The 17,586-nt window shown below is 42.3% G+C and overlaps 2 protein-coding genes and 1 long non-coding RNA gene across 3 annotated transcripts; all 3 read right to left on the bottom strand.

Annotated features, from left to right (window-relative positions):
* Positions 1–2,989: 2,989 nt before the first annotated feature.
* Positions 2,990–4,805, bottom strand: LOC133899345 (uncharacterized). Its single transcript, XR_009906355.1, has 4 exons — positions 3,924–4,805; positions 3,356–3,822; positions 3,191–3,274; positions 2,990–3,083 (listed from the first exon to the last, which is right to left on the bottom strand). It is a non-coding gene; the product is annotated as an uncharacterized LOC133899345 (long non-coding RNA).
* Positions 4,806–4,842: 37 nt separating this feature from the next.
* Positions 4,843–9,498, bottom strand: LOC133898649 (uncharacterized). Its single transcript, XM_062339329.1, has 6 exons — positions 8,691–9,498; positions 8,535–8,606; positions 8,390–8,458; positions 7,359–8,309; positions 4,914–7,261; positions 4,843–4,857 (listed from the first exon to the last, which is right to left on the bottom strand). Exons 1-6 carry the CDS (start codon positions 9,496–9,498, stop codon positions 4,843–4,845), a joined length of 4,263 nt encoding a protein of 1,420 aa, XP_062195313.1.
* A 2,243-nt stretch (positions 9,499–11,741) lies between these two features.
* LOC133898650 (uncharacterized) lies at positions 11,742–13,016 on the bottom strand. Its single transcript, XM_062339330.1, has 5 exons — positions 12,750–13,016; positions 12,540–12,669; positions 12,178–12,451; positions 12,003–12,090; positions 11,742–11,910 (listed from the first exon to the last, which is right to left on the bottom strand). The coding sequence occupies exons 1-5, from the start codon at positions 12,815–12,817 to the stop codon at positions 11,742–11,744; spliced, it is 729 nt and encodes a 242-aa protein (XP_062195314.1). The 5' UTR covers positions 12,818–13,016.
* Between the last annotated feature and the right edge of the window lie 4,570 nt (positions 13,017–17,586).

Genomic DNA, 17,586 nt, shown 5'->3' on the forward strand with positions numbered 1-17,586 from the left:
GGAAGGGGGTTGCTGGGAGAGGGGAGGGGCTGATGGAGAGAGGACATAGAGATTTACCAATCTTATAGCACGGTGTAGAAACATTAGAAGCCTCTAGAATTGTTATGCTTGTGAAGCCTATAGAATTATTAAACATTAACTTTAGATTAAGGGACATGACATCGAATGTGTTGGTTTTAGCCATTCAGCAAATTGCAAATAACAACTTTAGATTAAGTGATTGAATAACCTTCAGAACTTAGCATATAGAACAGGACTTGTTCATGGAAGGGAGAAAAAACTTCTCTTCATAGTATATGCTCACCACTACCTCTAGGACTGATTTACTTCCTTCACTTTTAGTTGTCTTGATTGTTTGGAGCCAGGGATTAGTAATGTAGTCGGAGTTACTATTATTTCCAACTTAATCAACACAGTAGGAACAAGTAAGATTGTTAACTTTCGTTGAGGTCTCACCATCTTGAAATATGAAGACGTAATGCACTTGTGTCTAAAGAGGTTCATATGGTCCAGCTTATGTATCTACTATTCAAACTTTCCTTCCACCTTATGGAAAGTCCATGTCCTTGATTCTTTTTTGCTTCTCAAATTTTTTCACTTTACTTTTTTTACCTGAATCGTTTGGTCTTTCTCCTTCCATTTAGTTGCCATGGACATTTGAAAGACAAGGTACCAAGTTGGAATGGCATTGGAAGTTGCATCCTTCACCTAATACACAGTAGACTAAATCTGAGATCCTGGGTTTTCTTATGGTTGCAAAAATACGCTTGAGTGTATGTCCCTTTACCCTTTGCTTTACATCTTTCACTTCAGACTACATGGGATTATGGAAAGTCTAAGCTATGGCAATGTTGAATTTAAAGAGAACCACAGGGTGAATTGGTTGTTGAGGTGCAGATGAACATGAACTTGATTTGCTTGAATTGCCCCCAACTGCCAAACCACTGAACCACTTTTGTCTGAAGGAACTGAAAATAGGCTTCTGGGGCGCAGATGCTAGTTGGAATTCCAATTTCTTGGTCAATGTTTCTTTTGTAACTCGTCAAATTTATGAGTAACTGGTGCTGTGCATTTTTAGAGTAGTTTTAGTAATGAATACAGGAATACACATATACGTAATTCACAAGCTCTGAGTAAGCGTGAACAAAAACTAAATAAAGAGAATAAATAGACAATGTGAACGTATCAATCTGGGGCCTCCAAACACTGAAATACAAATACAATCAACCTAATTTGCAAATAATGTAACAGAGAAATACAATCATGCTAATATACTCCAATGCAAACAAGGAATCAAAAGCAGCCTAGAGCTTCACAGAACTCTAAACTTGGTGATGAAAATATGACTAAATATAGAATATCTCAATATTGGCAACAGCGGTGCCATATGGCATATTCTTTCCTGGAATGTCTTGAATACTTTTTTTTTATTTTCACTGCAAATTACATATGCATTAATTTCTCTATATTAGTAGAGAAGTATAACAATTTCTCTATTGTTTCCGAGAGTCACTACAACTCGATACACAGACAGCACTCAGAAGAACAAAATACCATGAATCAGAAGAACAGTGTTCACGTTGGCTGACCAGTGAGTAAGGCAGTGATGAAACCCATCAGACAGCTTCAGCTTCAGGGTGAACTTTGGAGCCAGGATAAGAAAACAGCTTAGTAGCATTCTTGTAACTCACCTCCACAAGTTCTGCCTCTGGCATTTCAAGCAATGACGCCCCATACATCAAAACCTGAAAATAAGGGACCACAAGATTTTAGAAGCATGTTCTCAGTATTGCTCAATACAAAGTAAACAAGCCTTTTTCATAGATGGAATACACAGGGAAACAGGGGGCTGACGCTGGATTGCTTAAGCAATTTAAACAACACAGGACTTCAGTATACTAATAGAGTAATAGACAATTGTGTATTTTAAAACTGAAGATCTAAAACAGGTTACATATGGGGAAGGATGTCAACAGAACAAGCACATTCTGATGTTTTTTTTTGTTTTGGTTTTTTCAATGTTTTTCTCATTCTGTTCTAACTGATTAGAACTCTAAAAAGCCATAGTTTTAGCTTAATGTATTTGTGCATGACTCACTATTTTGTGTTTATCTAGTTTGTGGCTGTCTTAAACTCAAAGAAGGCCAAGCTCAGACAGCTTAGAGACAAAGCTGCTGAACTCGAATCTGCTGACAAGCCTCCAAAGGAGGAAGAGGAGAACTGAACGGACAGAACAGAGCTCTTCGAGGGAGGAGGCAACAAAGAGGCAAGCGTCAACGATGGGCCATCGGAGACAGGCAGCGACCATCTTCATTCTTCATAGCTCTCCTAAGAAATCTGCAGCCACCTGCAGAGGGAGGAGAGGTCACAAGAGGACAAGAAAATAGACTGAACAATGCAAGCTCACTGCTGGACTGAACATAACGGGACCTACGTGGAAAATGTTGATCCTTGTGAAGTCCATCTGCAGCTGACCCATGATCTATCATGCCAGTGTGATCCTGACACACTGGCTTTATATTAAAAAAAAGAAAAATAACAGTGTGGTACTACACTAAAACCTATAGTAGTTTCTAAATGGTTTTGCAAAATGCCTTTAGTTCTGCGATATTTACCCACAGAAAAAAAAACAAATTTAGTTTAAGTAACACACTGCATGAAGATTATTTATCTGTACACTCACAAGTTGCTTGCTTGAGTTGCTCCAGATTTGCAAGTTACAAAATTCACACGAGTCATGTGAGGCATATACAATCCTCAACAAGCACCAGACACTCAGGAGTTGCATCAAAAGATAATAAACATATGACGCATCAAAAGATAATAAACATATGACGCGCTCCAAAACACAGCAATCACTAAGTAGGCACACTGTTTACAGCGCTGCCCCTATCTTGCCATGGTCCGGACCAACTGTTTTGGCATGTAATCCTGTAGAACGCTGGCTCCATTCCATCGATCATTTGCCTTATAACCTGGCGAATCGCATGGGCACGCTCTAGAATGGCCACCGCTTGTAAATTCGTTCTGGGACCACCCATCACATTTGGTCTCTTTGTAAGAACAGGCTTCAAGTTGAAAGACTGTAAAATTGGTTTGAGGCACTTTTAGCATGATCTGACTGAATCTCCTTTCCAAAAAAATCACTATAATGGCAGTGGTTGGCTTAGATGCAACCTTCAACGCTTACCTTATTCTTTATCTGTTCTAGTATTGTGTTCTTCTCATCTAGAAGCTTACTTGAAGGCTGAACCATAGTTGGAGCCTTTCTAAGCTGAAAAGAAATAAAAAGGAAGATATCTGATCAGGTGAATATCTTAAAATGATTTAAAGCAAATAATGAAAGGAGTCATACCATGCTTCTGTCATGAAAAGTAACTGGAAGTAGAGGATATCTAGGCGGTTTTAGCTCTGAATGTGTTGGTGTCTTTGTTAATTCCTCTTCTAGTGCAGAAAAAAATTCCCTTGATTTGTCATCAGAACCACAACATTCGTCATCTTCCTGTTTCGCTAGCAAATCAGGTTTCATCATATCCTCCTGTTTAGGAACCCTATTTGGTTTGTTTTCTTCTGAACCTGATCGAGATTGATCTAACTGCACGCGTAGCCATCAAAGATCTTATTGCAATACCTAAACAGTGAACACTAAATATCAAGCATTCCAGCAAGCAATGAATTTAGCTACCAGTGTCGGATCGAGCAAAATTATTCTCTTGCATACTACCAGTATCAAAGCAGGATATTAAAAAAAACATTTGTATAACAATCTTCTGATGGCTAAACAAACCCCATCATGTGTGCTAAACCTGCAAGGGAGTTGGCCTGCACAAATGAAAATAACAAAAATTAGATGGATATAATTCAAAAAAAGCAAATCATAATTATGTAGAGTATAAATGACAAATATGCCACAAATACGTCACCTATGACGTAAGGACCTCTATGTAGACGATGTTCCTCGTATACGTACCACTGTGCTTTGAGCACTTCCTTTTCTTGTCATCAGACGGGAAGGCAAGGACTCTGACGTTAGCTCTGGCTGTGGCTCTTGATAGCGCGACGTACAACTGACCATGAGAGAATACCGGCTCGGGCAGGTAAATACCGACGTTGGGGATAGTTTGCCCTTGTGCCTTGTTAACCGTCATGGCGAAGCTGAGCCTAACAGGAAACTGCTTCCTCTTGAACTGAAAAGGGAACATCTCATCATCAGAGGGGCACAAGGGGATTCGAGGCAGAAAAATCCTCTTTCCAGCATGTTGCCCCAGCATAATCTCTGCATCGATGGCGTTTCTTTGGAACCCCCGGACTACCAGCCTCGTACCATTGCAAAGCCCGTTCGCAGGGTCAATGTTCCTAAGCAATATGACAGGGCAGTTAATCTTGAGCTTCAACACATGTGCGGGCAACCCGTTAGGAGTCAGCGAGTTAAGGAACTCAGGGGGATAGTAGTTATGGGGATCGTCTTCTGCACGATCAAAGCTATGGTACACCATCTCATCCCCTCGGAAGCGACTGATCATCTTCATGTTAATCCTATCCACACAATCATTCCGTGTGGACAAAATGGCTCTCGAGGTGATGTAGTTAGGATCTGACATATTATCATCCAGCCTTGGGAAAACGTAGTCTATTAGTTTATCAAGGTTAGTGTCCTCCCCTGTATACGGCACGCATATCTCATCAGGAAGACGCACATCGCCATCACCATTGGCCTCCTCAGTGCCACCACCGATGCGCAGTAGGTATTTCGCAAACCACGGGTCGCTCTGTGCCCTCATGTTACGTACAAGCTTTAGGTGACGCATGCAATCCCATAGGTATGACCTACGTAATGACGCATCAATTATCTGAGCCCTTGACCCCTTTCGGACAACAGGAAGCACCTGCCTGAAATCTCCACCAAACACAACCGTCTTCCCACCGAACGGCAGTTCTGGTCGACTCATTATGTCACGCATGCTGTTGTCCAGCGCCTCCACTGCCTGTCTCTTAGTCATGGAGGCTTCATCCCAAATAATGAGTGATGCAGTCCGCAGAAGCTTGGCAATCCCACTCTGTTTCGTGAAGCTACAAAATGCACCATCGTCAATACTCAGCGGTATCTTGAAGCGCGAGTGCGCAGTTCTTCCTCCAGGCAATATGGAAGCTGCAACACCGGACGTAGCTGTTGCCACAGCAATCTTATTCTGCCCGCGTATCGTTGCGAGCAACGCCTTGTACAAAAAAGTCTTCCCGGTGCCTCCAGGTCCATCCACAAAGAACACGCTGCCCTCGTCGCTATCAACAGCTGATAGAATCTCATCGTAGGCAGCCCTTTGCTCAGTGTTGAGGGAGTCTGACAGAGTTGCGTCCTCAACGTTGAGCTCGATGGTGGACTCCTCGAAGATCTCTCTAGGCACACCGCTGGCCGTATCATGTGCCTCATCGATCTCAGGAAGAGGGAACGACCTTATGTCCTTCCCCATTGACTGTAGCATATTCCTGATATCTATCAAAACCATTTGTTCTACAGTGACTATGCATATATTATTACGGCGATAGTCCTCCGACATTGCCTCCAGGTGCTTTTGCCAGAGTCCTTGCACGTCGCTGGGCTCACAGAATACCAATATTGTTGCAAAGAGCCTTCGGAGCGATGGTGGCATCTGGAATAACTCGGCTTCCGTAAGGCACTCATCCAGTGTGTTGTCTACTTCGATCAGGCCCCTTCTCTCTGCAGCTTCACGAAAGGTCGGTAGGATCACGCCGTCAACCATCCTTAGGTCATCGTAGGATGTGGCACCAGACACGTGGTTTAGGAGAACCCGGAGATAGTAGCGTTCCCCCTCCGCCGGATGAGCTGATACGATTCTACCAACCTGTCCACCTGTTTCTCGTACCCTTCTTTGCCAGAATTTCTTTTTCTTGCCTTTTTGCCAAGTATACCACTCGGGGAAATCCCGGTACAAGATACCTCGAGCATGCTCATGTAATCTATTCGTCTCGAAGTACTCTGACAGCATTGACTTATCAGCACCTTCACGGTTTACCACTTGTCGGATATCTTGGCCCTCTTGAAACGAAACCATGTGCATGTTTGGGAGATGAAGTTGCAGCTGCATCACAGGTGGAAAGTTCTTGCTCAATTCAAAGCCGTATATCCTCCACAAGGCTTCCGGAGGGGTCACCCACCTCGCGTCTCTATACTGCCTAATCTCATCTATGTTGTCGTTGCTGTCTGCCTTGTCAGCCTCGCTCACAGTCACAGAGGCCCGGTCATGGCCCTTGTATATGTACTTGAATAGGTATTTAACGGCCTTTATGCTCGAGCATGCCTCAACATTGATGTGACAGTTGAACAGCCGCAGGAGGTAAGGGTTATATGGGACGACCCACCAATTGTCTAGCTCGTGTTTGCGAACCATTGCATGCCGGCCATCATCACGTCTCCTATACACCGGGTAGGAGTCCTTGCCTTGTAAGGTAGTCGCGTTGAAAGGCCGTGGATAATGATTCTTGCATGACGGGCGGTCCTTCGTGCACGGGCAATCGCGATTCAACACACCGCAAGGGCCATGCATCATATGCTTGACGACCATCTTGTATAGCTCTGGGTACTTATGCTTGTCCGGGAGCTCGGCTGAGATGAGACAATCATACTGCTCGGGACACGTAAGCTTGTACCGCCCCTGCATGATGAGTAGGAAGTGGGCATGTGGTAGGCCCCTCTTCTGGAACTCCACCACATAGACATAGGCCCTCACCTTGCCAAGAATGTCCTTTTGAAGCAACTGCCTTTTTAGTTCCTCTAGCTTCGCCCTGAAAACACGCACAATGAGATCAGGACGATCCTGGGGTATCTGGCTAGGGTAGAGTTCGCGCGTGATCTCATCCCAGTTTGGATTGCATGTCATTGTAAGGAAGACATCTGGCTTCCCGTACTTCCGCACTAAAGCCATAGCATCCATGTACCGACGCCTCTTGTCTCGAGGTCCTCCAATAAATGATGTAGCCAATACAGTCCGTTTTCCAACAGCGTCCGCTCTTCCCTCATTGGCATGCAAGCTGTCCACCAAGCCTTGGTACAGGTCCGCCCTTAACTCCTTTTGATGAGCCCATATGTAGTCCAGCTGCGAGCTCTCGATCTTGATGTATGTGTCGACCACGAATTGCTGAAAAAGACGCTTGCCAAACAACATTGGGTTGAATATCTCTGGCCGAATCTGGAATTTGTAGCAGTAGTAATCCCGCACGGACACGCATAGCCTGCCACCAGAATCTGCACATAGCATATGGCGTTAGAGGCTAGTGTTGTAAATAAGAGAGTACAGTGCCACAAATTGGCGGTGCAAACGCCATCTTTTGAGAATACTAACCTGGGTCCTCATCATTATTACCACGAGCCTTACGAGCAGCACGAGCCGCGTTCACCTGATCGATGGACACACCGACCTTTGGGATGTCGGTATGCCAGCCAAGTTTGCCTCTAGGGAAGAAGAGAGGGTATGACAGTGCATCGTAGCATCCATGATATGACCGGATGCCATATACTTCTCTGTTCTTCCCTTGTAGGATAACGCTATTCTCAAACTGCCTTCGGCGGTCGCTCCCCTCAACCCAAACAGCAGCAACCTCTGAAGTGGCCGGCACGTTATATGTTCTCTGGTCCAACCTATGGTCAAGGTTCAGTGTCACACAATAGTCATCAAGGTCCTCAACCTGTCCCATACTCCGGAGTTGTTCAGAGTACGGGTTGCCACGTAGTATATCAACCAACTTTCTGATGACATCATTGTCTTGCTGGTACAGCTCTTTGCGACAGCGACGAAACCGAAGCTCTAGATTGGGATCATCATCGTAGAAGTAAAGCTCCAGGTGCTTTGGTTCTGAACCATCTGTACCGAACGACCGTATGTTGTGGTACATTTGGCCGTGGGCACGAAACGTATAAATACCATGTTTTCTCATGTCAGTGGTCTCACTGTCAAGGTGACAGTAGAGCGAGGTGAATGAGAAATGACCGTTGAAAAACCTAATGTTGTCACGAAAGTGCCTAGCATCAGTGTCTGAACTCGACCAGAGTCTCATGAGCTCGGATGGCGTATCTGGGGTGGATAGTTTAATATTTCCATTACGGCAGCAAAAACCCTTTGTCTCATGCTCGAACTTCTTCGCATTGCAATATTGGCAGTTTTCACCAGGCTTCAGCATGTGCGTGGCTGGAGGTATATTGCTATACACGTGGTCGTACAGATCGAGTACGCTAGAGATAGAAGCAGAGGCGTTGTTAGCTTGATTGAATTCGACATCCTCATCGGTGTCTCGGTCTGAAGATATTTTTAGCATCAAGTAGTTAGATAAGGCTATACAAGATATGGACAGAAGGCGAAAAAAATGTCAAAAGTACCTTGACCACCGAACATGTAGCCCTCCTCATGTTCGGAGTCCTCCTCGAATATGACGCCATCATCATCACCTGTCACGGTAATAAATTTTTTATGAGGGTCCTGATTTCATTTGAAATATAAAATTAATACAATCAATGAAATTACCATCATCGTTAACTGGTGGCTGTGTTGGAGGCGTGGTAGTGTTGTCAGTTTGAGGGGCCGGAGGGGTATTTTCTATCAATACAAAACAAGTACCGTACATCAGTACCTATATTGTATTGGATTGCAAGGAAAGAACAACACATGTAAGAACATTACCATTGTTAATGACAACTGATTGTGTTGGAGGTTCTAAACCTTTGACGTCTTCCGCACTCTCAGCTGGACTTTCTTCTATCAAGGCAGTCTGTTTCTTGTCACGCCTTGTTGCAAAGTGCTCGTTACGACGGGCTAGCAATGCTTGCCTTTCTCCAGGTATTACACGTTGTCTACATGATATTTGACTGGCAGTCATATCGGGGATCTCCATGTCCGGCATCTGCTCACATGCTGACTGGATGTAAATAGGGGTACCTTTGACCGCAGGAATCGACCAATCACGTGTGACTGTGGATCCATGTGGACCGGATGCATCCACAGCGAGTGGCACAACCTTAGGGACATACACTGGGTTCTGCATGGCGATGGAATCCTGGCTTAGAGTGTTGCAACGCAACTCTTTCCATGCTTTATCGCGATCTCTCTTTGCCTGCTTGTCTTCGGGTGTCATATTATGCACCCTTCGACGTTCGCGACTTGCTTCAATCTGCTTCTCACTAAGGGTGTTGCGTCGCACTGCATAGGACAGCTTTTGACGATCAAGTCTTGCTCGCCTATGTTCAGGTGTCATATTTGCGTATCGCGCACAATCCCTCACTCGTTTAGCTTCAACTTGCTTGTTTATTAACTCTCCCATCTGTGAATTATTAGCAGGTGGAGTATGGGTGGCACAGTCATCAATGGTCACGGTCTGGATAGAATCAGGGGTACATTGTAGTGGTATTTGCTCTTCTGACATGGTACTATGTTGCTCTGCGATGCGAGGAATAGGAACAGGTGGCAACATCAGGAATGTAATAATGTGCATCTGTGTGCATCACAATTGCGGGATGCTTACACACTACACATTACCATCAAACGAATGACAACAATTTTAATATAGTAGCATGCAAAAATAGGTCATATGTACCTGAAATATGGTAGTTTGGAGTCGTAGTGACGCCAATGATGCTTTTGTGTCCACCTACTACTCCAGATGTACGTGTGAAGTCACCTACAACGTGCCCCTCTTCTAATATTCATGCAGTCAACAATGAACCAAATAGTATGCTGAAATTTATAACATTGGCATATAAATATTCACGGTACCTGGCAATTGACCAAAGTTGGTATTTGTTGTCTTCACACTGTCGACAATGTTTTCTTGGCCCTTATACGAGGTACAAACTTGTTGCCAATTTGTAGGAGCCACATTTTCTTTGTTGATAATGTTAGGGTCAACTAAGAAAATACAACATGTATTTAGTTGCTTTAACTAATAAGTACATCTTGTATACCAATAATGATCGTTGATTACTTTTTGAAGTACCTGGCAAATGGATAGAGGTATTTGTTGTAGCACTTTGATGTTGTTGGGCATTTATAAGGGCGGTTTCAGCTTTCTTTCGATGGTATGCTTCACGTTGCTTCTTTAGTATTTCATCTTTTTTCTGCGCATACCGTTCCCGCTCCCGTTGCCTTTTACGTTCTTTAGGATCTGTGAGGGCCGCCTGTGAAATGGTTGAGATTGGTCCACCAACATTGATATTGTTAGCAGTACCTATAAAGGCACAACATGTATTTAGTTGCGAAGTATCAAACGATACATATGCACTTGAAGTAGACATAAGTTGTTTTGCAATACCTGTGTTGGTGGTGTTGGATATTTCTTCGAACGGTGTGCAACACCCGGACATCTCCGCTAGTTAGATTAATATCTCTCCTATTTAAATTAGTCAAGGTGAGCGATGGAAGTCCTAGCGTTATTTGTGGTTGGTATGTGTTTCATTGGAAGTATGAAAATGCATTTCATGGTGCAGTCAAGGAGTAGATGATATTTCAAGATCAAGTGCATTCAGTAATCAATACATTACTCTGTTGCAAGAGAGTCGAATACATTACTCTGTTGCAAGAGAGTCGCTCCTCTAGTGAATGAATAAAGTCTGTTTTCACCATTTCACTGGGCTTCTATTCTTTCGAAAATAAGCAGTCCTATATTTGTTGTACAACTGATCTGCTTAATTGCTTTGCGAGATTCGTACAGCCAGCTTATATATAACCTTGTTCAGCTTAGGCGAAAGGAAACGAGGACAATCATATATATGGGTTTTCAGGGTGTGAATTCGATGCTGAAGTTTCATGAGAGATGGATACATAAAAATATGTATAATACACACTGGGATTACCTAGTAGATGATATAATACACAGTGGGATTACCTAGATGATATATACATAACTTGATCCCTCGTTAAACTAAAATTTGCATAATTTGTTAAACAAAAATTTGCAGAATTGCCATGATCGACAGCCAGAATTGGAGCATGCCGTAGACCACATGCTCATGCAACTTCAACTCAGTTTTTCAGCCCATACATTTCAATTCCCTTCAATAATAACAGGCAAACAATCAAAACACACCACCCAGAAAGTAAGGAGACCAAACGATAAATGCATGTACAAAAATGGTCTCTGCATACATGCATCGCTCCTGCCACGCGTGCCTAGACCACATGCTCATGGTATAGCACAGCACCAAATATTCTCATAATTTCTTTGCTTACTTATGAAAAAACAGCGGTGCTCTTGCTTAAAGAATATACAAGTTACGGTGACTACAAACCAAGCATTATTACCGTTATGTCTGATCTAAAACTACAAACCAATCATAATTTAGCATTATCTGTTACAAAATTATCCTTCAAGGTGAACTTGAATCCATAAGTATCCAACATAGGTCACACCACTGTTGCGAGGTACGCCCACCTTTTTTCAACAAATCTATTCACGAATCTGAGGTCTCTCTTGCCCGTGACGCACCACCGCTCGAAGGATGCATTATCCAATCAGGGATGTTTCAATTAATCCAACTATTTGGTTTAGCATAATTACCCTTTAAGTACTTTGAGTTGTACAAAATTTTATGGATGGTTCTGGAACTACTCACCATGCAGTTGACGTGTTTGAAGATTAGTTGGATTGAATGCAAAACTCGTGTGATCTGAAGTCTCCAGACACCCTGTCATGTATTGCATTTTCTTAGTTACTACGACGTTATATATGTAGAAACTATGTCAATATTCTTTATCTTTAAAAAGAAATGTGAGGAAACACTCACTGTGTCTTTTATTCAATTTTAGCATGGTCCCAAGAATAACATGATTATTATTTCCTGCAGATTGCAAGCTTATCGCATACCGCTCTAAAAGCTCACTCCAAATTCCAACAACTATGAGGTTGAACCTACAATTTTAAGAAAAAAAATATGATGTTTTGCATGAAATTATTATCTCTATTATATAAAGCTTGAGTTAACTGCATAATAACTTGTGTACCTTGTGTCCATGAGTATGACCTCTCTATAGGGTTTACTATGACCAACGTGCTCAAGTTTACACCAGTGCACAACAACTCCGGCTATATCTGTACGATTTATCAGTTTATTAAATGAACAGTCATGCTTCTCTCTATATAACAGACAAAAGGAAATATTTCACACTTAATTCGTACCAACAAACGTCTTGTTAGGACGTCGGTACACTTCATGGATTGGCGTGAGATGCTTCGGATAGAGTGGAAATTGAATAGGCATGGTATACGATTCAACCCTAGTGCGGTCGTTCAAGACACACTCATACTGATGCCCAATGTTCCGAAACTGCACTGCCTCCTCCCAGTTAGGATCGAATCTTACTTCATGCAAGGTATAAACACACCCTTCTGCGAGTAAAGTGTTGAATCTCTCAACGTTGCTGTTTGATGCAATTGCTTCTATCTTGGACCCCTTAAAATTTAATAATCGACAAAGTTAGGTTGTGATAAGATTTCGTATAACACAATTGTTATATCTATCCATCATACAAGTGACTTACATTGATATCCATGAGAATAAAGTGTTGGCTATCACGATGACGAGAGACCGGGAACTTGACATCTACCCTAACGACGACACTCCATAATCTCTCCAAGTCCAAATATTCAATGTCATCGAATAATTTGAATCTGTATTAAAAGAACATATTTTAGCTTTACGTCTTTACGATTCATTTTAATTTTGATTTGACAGGTGAAATTGTACTCACCTAGAAACTACTTGGCGGTAGGAAAAGTCTGCATATGTTCTCTTTCGAGTAACATTAGTTGACTCCATTGAGCTAGCAGTACAAGGCGGTGGTTAACGAAAGTGAGACAAGATTATGGACACAAGTCAGACAATATATCTCTTTTCTTTAGGGTGCTAAGATTGGATGATAGTCTCATTACATGCCACGAATTGAAGGGTACATGAACATGATATCTAAGCATGCCACAAAACAAAATGGTATCAAGCATTTTAGAGCATTCACACAACCGAGACCAAACATGCACTGATAATCAAATAGTGAAAGGTATACCATCATCCTAAATCATAGGATAACTTAAATATGCAGCAGAAAAATGTTGCAGAAAAATGTTAAATACATGATAACTAAAGTGCATGCTTCAATGGAAGGAACAAATCACCACTCACCAGGAAATGACAGCTCAAAAACGACAGACCTGCAACAACAGCTCAAAATGCTACCGAATACCTGCATGAAGAACATGAACAGTAACAAAAAATCAGACAAAAATGGGGATTCAGCACAAAATCTTCCAAGAATTTTGCTTTGGAGCACTTCTATCGGATTGTCTGGCTAAAGGAATTATTTAAATCAGAGACACTGATTAAATCTAATGATCCTCTTAGACATGTTTATTCAATAAAAACCCACACCAGCACACCTGCACATGTTTATTCAATAAGTCCTAACAGGAAGTGTATTGAATAGTAATGGCTAAGAAAAAGTCTAGGATTAGGGTAGGCGAGATAGGGCCAACTGCTTCTGGCACAGTTCTTTGTGGAAAAAAAATACTCTGTACACTACTTCACTAACCCTAGACACCATAGGGAAATATGATGGGAGGGGACAAACTGTATGTGCATAAAACTCAGCAAAGTTTTGGGTAGAACTTTAGAAGAGCTGAGCCATTAGCACTTTCCTAAGTCCTAACAGGAAGTGTATTGAATAGTAATGGCTAAGAAATTAGTCAATTAACCGCTGCATAGACTGTGGAACGGTTTTGTGTTCTTGGATTTTATTCTATTAAGGATGAGAATAGGTTATGTGGTGCAAGTGCATGAAAAATAGACAACAGAACACATGTTTTTCAAAATGAAACCATTCTCAACTAAGAAGCATTCTCAACTAAGTCACTATGGCTCCCCGGAAATTCAAGAACATTAACACTGACCTTATCACAAGCCACAAAGGATCATGTTTGGTGTCCCCAGAAATTCAAGAACATTAACACTGACCTTATCACAAGCCACAAAGGATCATGTTTGGTGTCGGCAAACTCCTTTAATTAAATTGGTACAGTAATCCTTTAGCAGGGAGGCACCCTTTGTTTTCAACTGACAAAACATAAACAAAAGGTTAGAAATATGAGGGGACAATTAAATAGTGAAAAATATTAGGGCAATGGCAAGCTAAAATAATCATGAGTGGAAGTGGCAAAACTAAGCCACACCTGTACATGCTGCATATTCAATCACCTCTAAAGTTTAAGAACATGTAAATTTTTAATTGTTTAAGAACATGTAAATTTACAAACCACACCTGCACATATAAAGCTAAAATAATCATGTAAATTTATCAGCCGGAGTATGCAGCCACACAAATCCCACCCCAAGAACATCGGAACCGACCAAACAGAGACAGGGATCTGCAGGAGCTCACCAGCAACGGCAGTATAAATGTTTAAGAACATGTAAATTTATATACCACACCAGCACACCTGCACATGTTTATTCAATCAAAACCCATTCACGTGTTGTTTTTTGTTTACTCAATCAAATCCCATTCAGAACTACACAGGTGGAAACCATGTGAGTCGTGAGCTGTGAAAATTTCTACCGGGCTTTACCTCCGAGCACCACTTACACAATGAATAAAAACTCACAATCTCCACACATGGGCTAAAATAATCATGTATCTGCAAAAACTAAGTAAAGCTACCTAATGCAAAAACTAAGTAAAGCTACCCAATGCAAGTCTCAGCACCGCCATATTGGATTGATCCAAGAAATTTTGGATAAATGTCACGAATTTAGAACTACTAAATAAAAAGAAATGAAACATCTAGGACTGATACGCAAATTTGCCATCTATAAGTTTGGTCAGGATGAATATTCATGTTACTCATGAGTATAAAATTTTCATCTTAAAATCAAATTTCCAGTACATCAAAAGTATAATCGAATCAATCAAGTGACAACATGCTGTTACATACATGAGCACATAGTTGTGAATTGCTCCCTGCAAGAACAGAATGCAAAAAAGAAATGAAACATCCAGGACCGGTGCTAAGTACCCATTTCACGGATCAAATCGATCTGTTCCAAGAAACCTGCTACGCGAAAATCAAAACGAGGATTGCCAACAAGAGAGGATGGCGAGCTCACCTGAGCAGGACCTGGAAGGACTGGCGGTGCGTGTGCTCCGTCGGGGAGAAAGGGAGCACCAGCTATCGGGGAGAAAGGGTTTTCTGGCGGTGCTGAGCCTGAAAATTGTTGGCATCTTTGAGAATAGAAATTCTAGAAGTAAGAAAGCTAAGAAAAACACCGGTAATCGATCGAGACCACATGACAGTTCTAGTTCTACTCACCTCGCGAGCCTTCCAATCGAACCCCAAAAAAATGCCGCCGTGGTGCTGCCCTCGACGCGGAGGTACTTATAGGGGGCTGCGGTTGTTTTGGCGGTGGCGGCGGCAGGGAAATATCCATGCGCCCAAGACGGTTCGCCCTGGGAGGGGGTAGGGGCGCGGAGAAGGCTGTGGGCGGGAAGCGGAGAATCCGGTGCGGCGGATAAGGATGGGCCGGGAGGCGATGAGAATGGGGATGGAGCGGCGATTTCGGGAGCCGGGGCAGGAGCGGTGATTTCGGGAGCGGGGTGCGGCGGTCGCGCGGGGAGCGGCGATTTCGGGAGCCGGGGCAGGAGCGGCGATTTCGGGAGCGGGTTGCGGCGGTCGCGCGGGGAGCGGCGATTTCGGGAGCGTAGCAACGGGCGGGGAATCAGGGATCGATGGCAGGGCCATCAAGAACTTCGACCGGAGTTGACGCTCGGCAGAGGAATCACGAGGGGAGGCAGAGGAATATTCCACGCGGACGGATCACGCCTTATTTCTTTTTTAAGTAGGAGAGATATAGCAACTATCTATAAAATATATAAGTAACAGCTAGCAGCAACTACATATTTAGTTTCATCAGCAGATTGCGCAACGTTAGAACGTTTGCGAGAAGACTAACACACAAAAAAAGTAACTAAGAAATAACAAGTACTAGAGATACTTTTCCTATCAATTCTACAACTAGCAAAATCCGCATCGGAAAAACCTCGAAGAGAAAGCAAAAATACAATAGAAAACCAAAGTACATACTCAGAATGTGCTTGAAGTACCTCAATACGTTGCACACTTGACGGTGAGACTTCCTCAGTGAAGCATGAAAGCACGCGCAGAGGCAGATGACAAAGTGAATGTCCAGTCTTGTCACCATCAGGTACAGGAGGGAGTCAATTATGCTCCTGAACTCCCGCTAGTCCACCGTTTCGCCATCTTCATCCGAATCAAGCACATACGAGATAGCCATCGGTGTCGTCAAGAGCTTCATATCGCTCATGTTAAACTTCTTCAGTAGCTCCTAAGTGTACTTTGTCTGTTGGACGAATGTACCCTCTACTTGCATTGCTTGATTTGAAGTCTAAGGAAGAAGTTGAGCTTACCTATTATCAACATCTTAAACTCTCTGCTCATAATTTCTACAAACTTAGTCACAATTGCATGAGAAGAGTCAAAAAAAATGATATCATTCACGTAAATTTGAACAAATAAGAAATATTTACCATGCTTAAGAGTGAATAAAGTTTTATCAACTGACCTCATGACGTACATATGCTCTAACTAGAAATATCTAAGCCTATCATATCAAACCTTAGTTGCTTGCTTAAATCCATACAAAATTTTCTGAAACTTATATACTCTGTGAGCGTACTTAGGGTGCTCAAAGCCTATGGGTTACTTGATATAGCACTCTTGACATCCATCTGATACAGCTTGAAACCCTAAGATGCCGCAAATGCTAGGAGGATTTTAATGGCTTCTAGCCTAGCTAACAATGCAAAGGTCTTTTCAAAATCTATTCTCTCAATTTGAGTGAAATCTTGAGCTACTAGTCTAGCCTTATTCCTCACTACAGACCCATCCTCCCACTATTTGTTTTTGAAAAACTATTTTGTGCCTATAATGTGAACATTATGGGGTGACTCTACAAGGATTCAAACTTAATTTCTCTCAAAAATTTCAAACTCTTCATGCATAGCATTGATTCAATTTAAATCAGATAAAGCATTTCCAACATCATGAGGCTCAAAGGAAGCAACGAATGCAGAATTAGTAAAATAAGCATGAGAAATATATTTGGATCTCATTACCCTCTCATTGATGTCATCGATTATCATATATGGAGAGTGTCGCCGCTGAATGTGTTGATGGACCTCACTTCTTGAGAGAATCTCCCCCTCAAACACAACTAGTGTAGGCTCGAGAGTAGCTGAAGTGGAAGTAGAGGCTGCAGGACCCTCTGTTAGAGTAGAAGAAGCAGGAGCCAGCTCTGAAGAAGGTGTGGTCAAGGGAAGTAGTGGATCATCCTCGTCATCACCAAGAGCTCGAAGATCACTGTAATATCCTGAGTTTGAGCATGCTAATTAATTACAAAATTCACTCCAAATTAAAACTTTTTAGGATTTATTAAGCTAACTAAGGCTAAAAAAATAGGTATGTGAATATATATATATATATGTAATAGTGTTAATTGGTTAAGTATTCCAAAATACGTCA

This window comes from Phragmites australis, chromosome 18 (genome assembly GCF_958298935.1).
Source record: "Phragmites australis chromosome 18, lpPhrAust1.1, whole genome shotgun sequence".
NCBI lineage: Eukaryota > Viridiplantae > Streptophyta > Magnoliopsida > Poales > Poaceae > Phragmites > Phragmites australis.

Coding starts and splice junctions, on each gene's coding strand:
- LOC133898649 (XM_062339329.1), bottom strand. CDS start 9,498: ATGCACATTATTACATTCCTGATGTTGCCACCTGTTCCTATTCCTCGC. Junction 8,310..8,389: donor CTACATGTTCGGTGGTCAAG/GTACTTTTGACA, acceptor AAATATCTTCAG/ACCGAGACACCGATGAGGAT. Junction 7,262..7,358: donor TAATAATGATGAGGACCCAG/GTTAGTATTCTC, acceptor TGCTATGTGCAG/ATTCTGGTGGCAGGCTATGC.
- LOC133898650 (XM_062339330.1), bottom strand. CDS start 12,817: ATGGAGTCAACTAATGTTACTCGAAAGAGAACATATGCAGACTTTTCC. Junction 12,452..12,539: donor TTATTCTCATGGATATCAAT/GTAAGTCACTTG, acceptor TTAAATTTTAAG/GGGTCCAAGATAGAAGCAAT. Junction 11,911..12,002: donor GTCATACTCATGGACACAAG/GTACACAAGTTA, acceptor TTAAAATTGTAG/GTTCAACCTCATAGTTGTTG.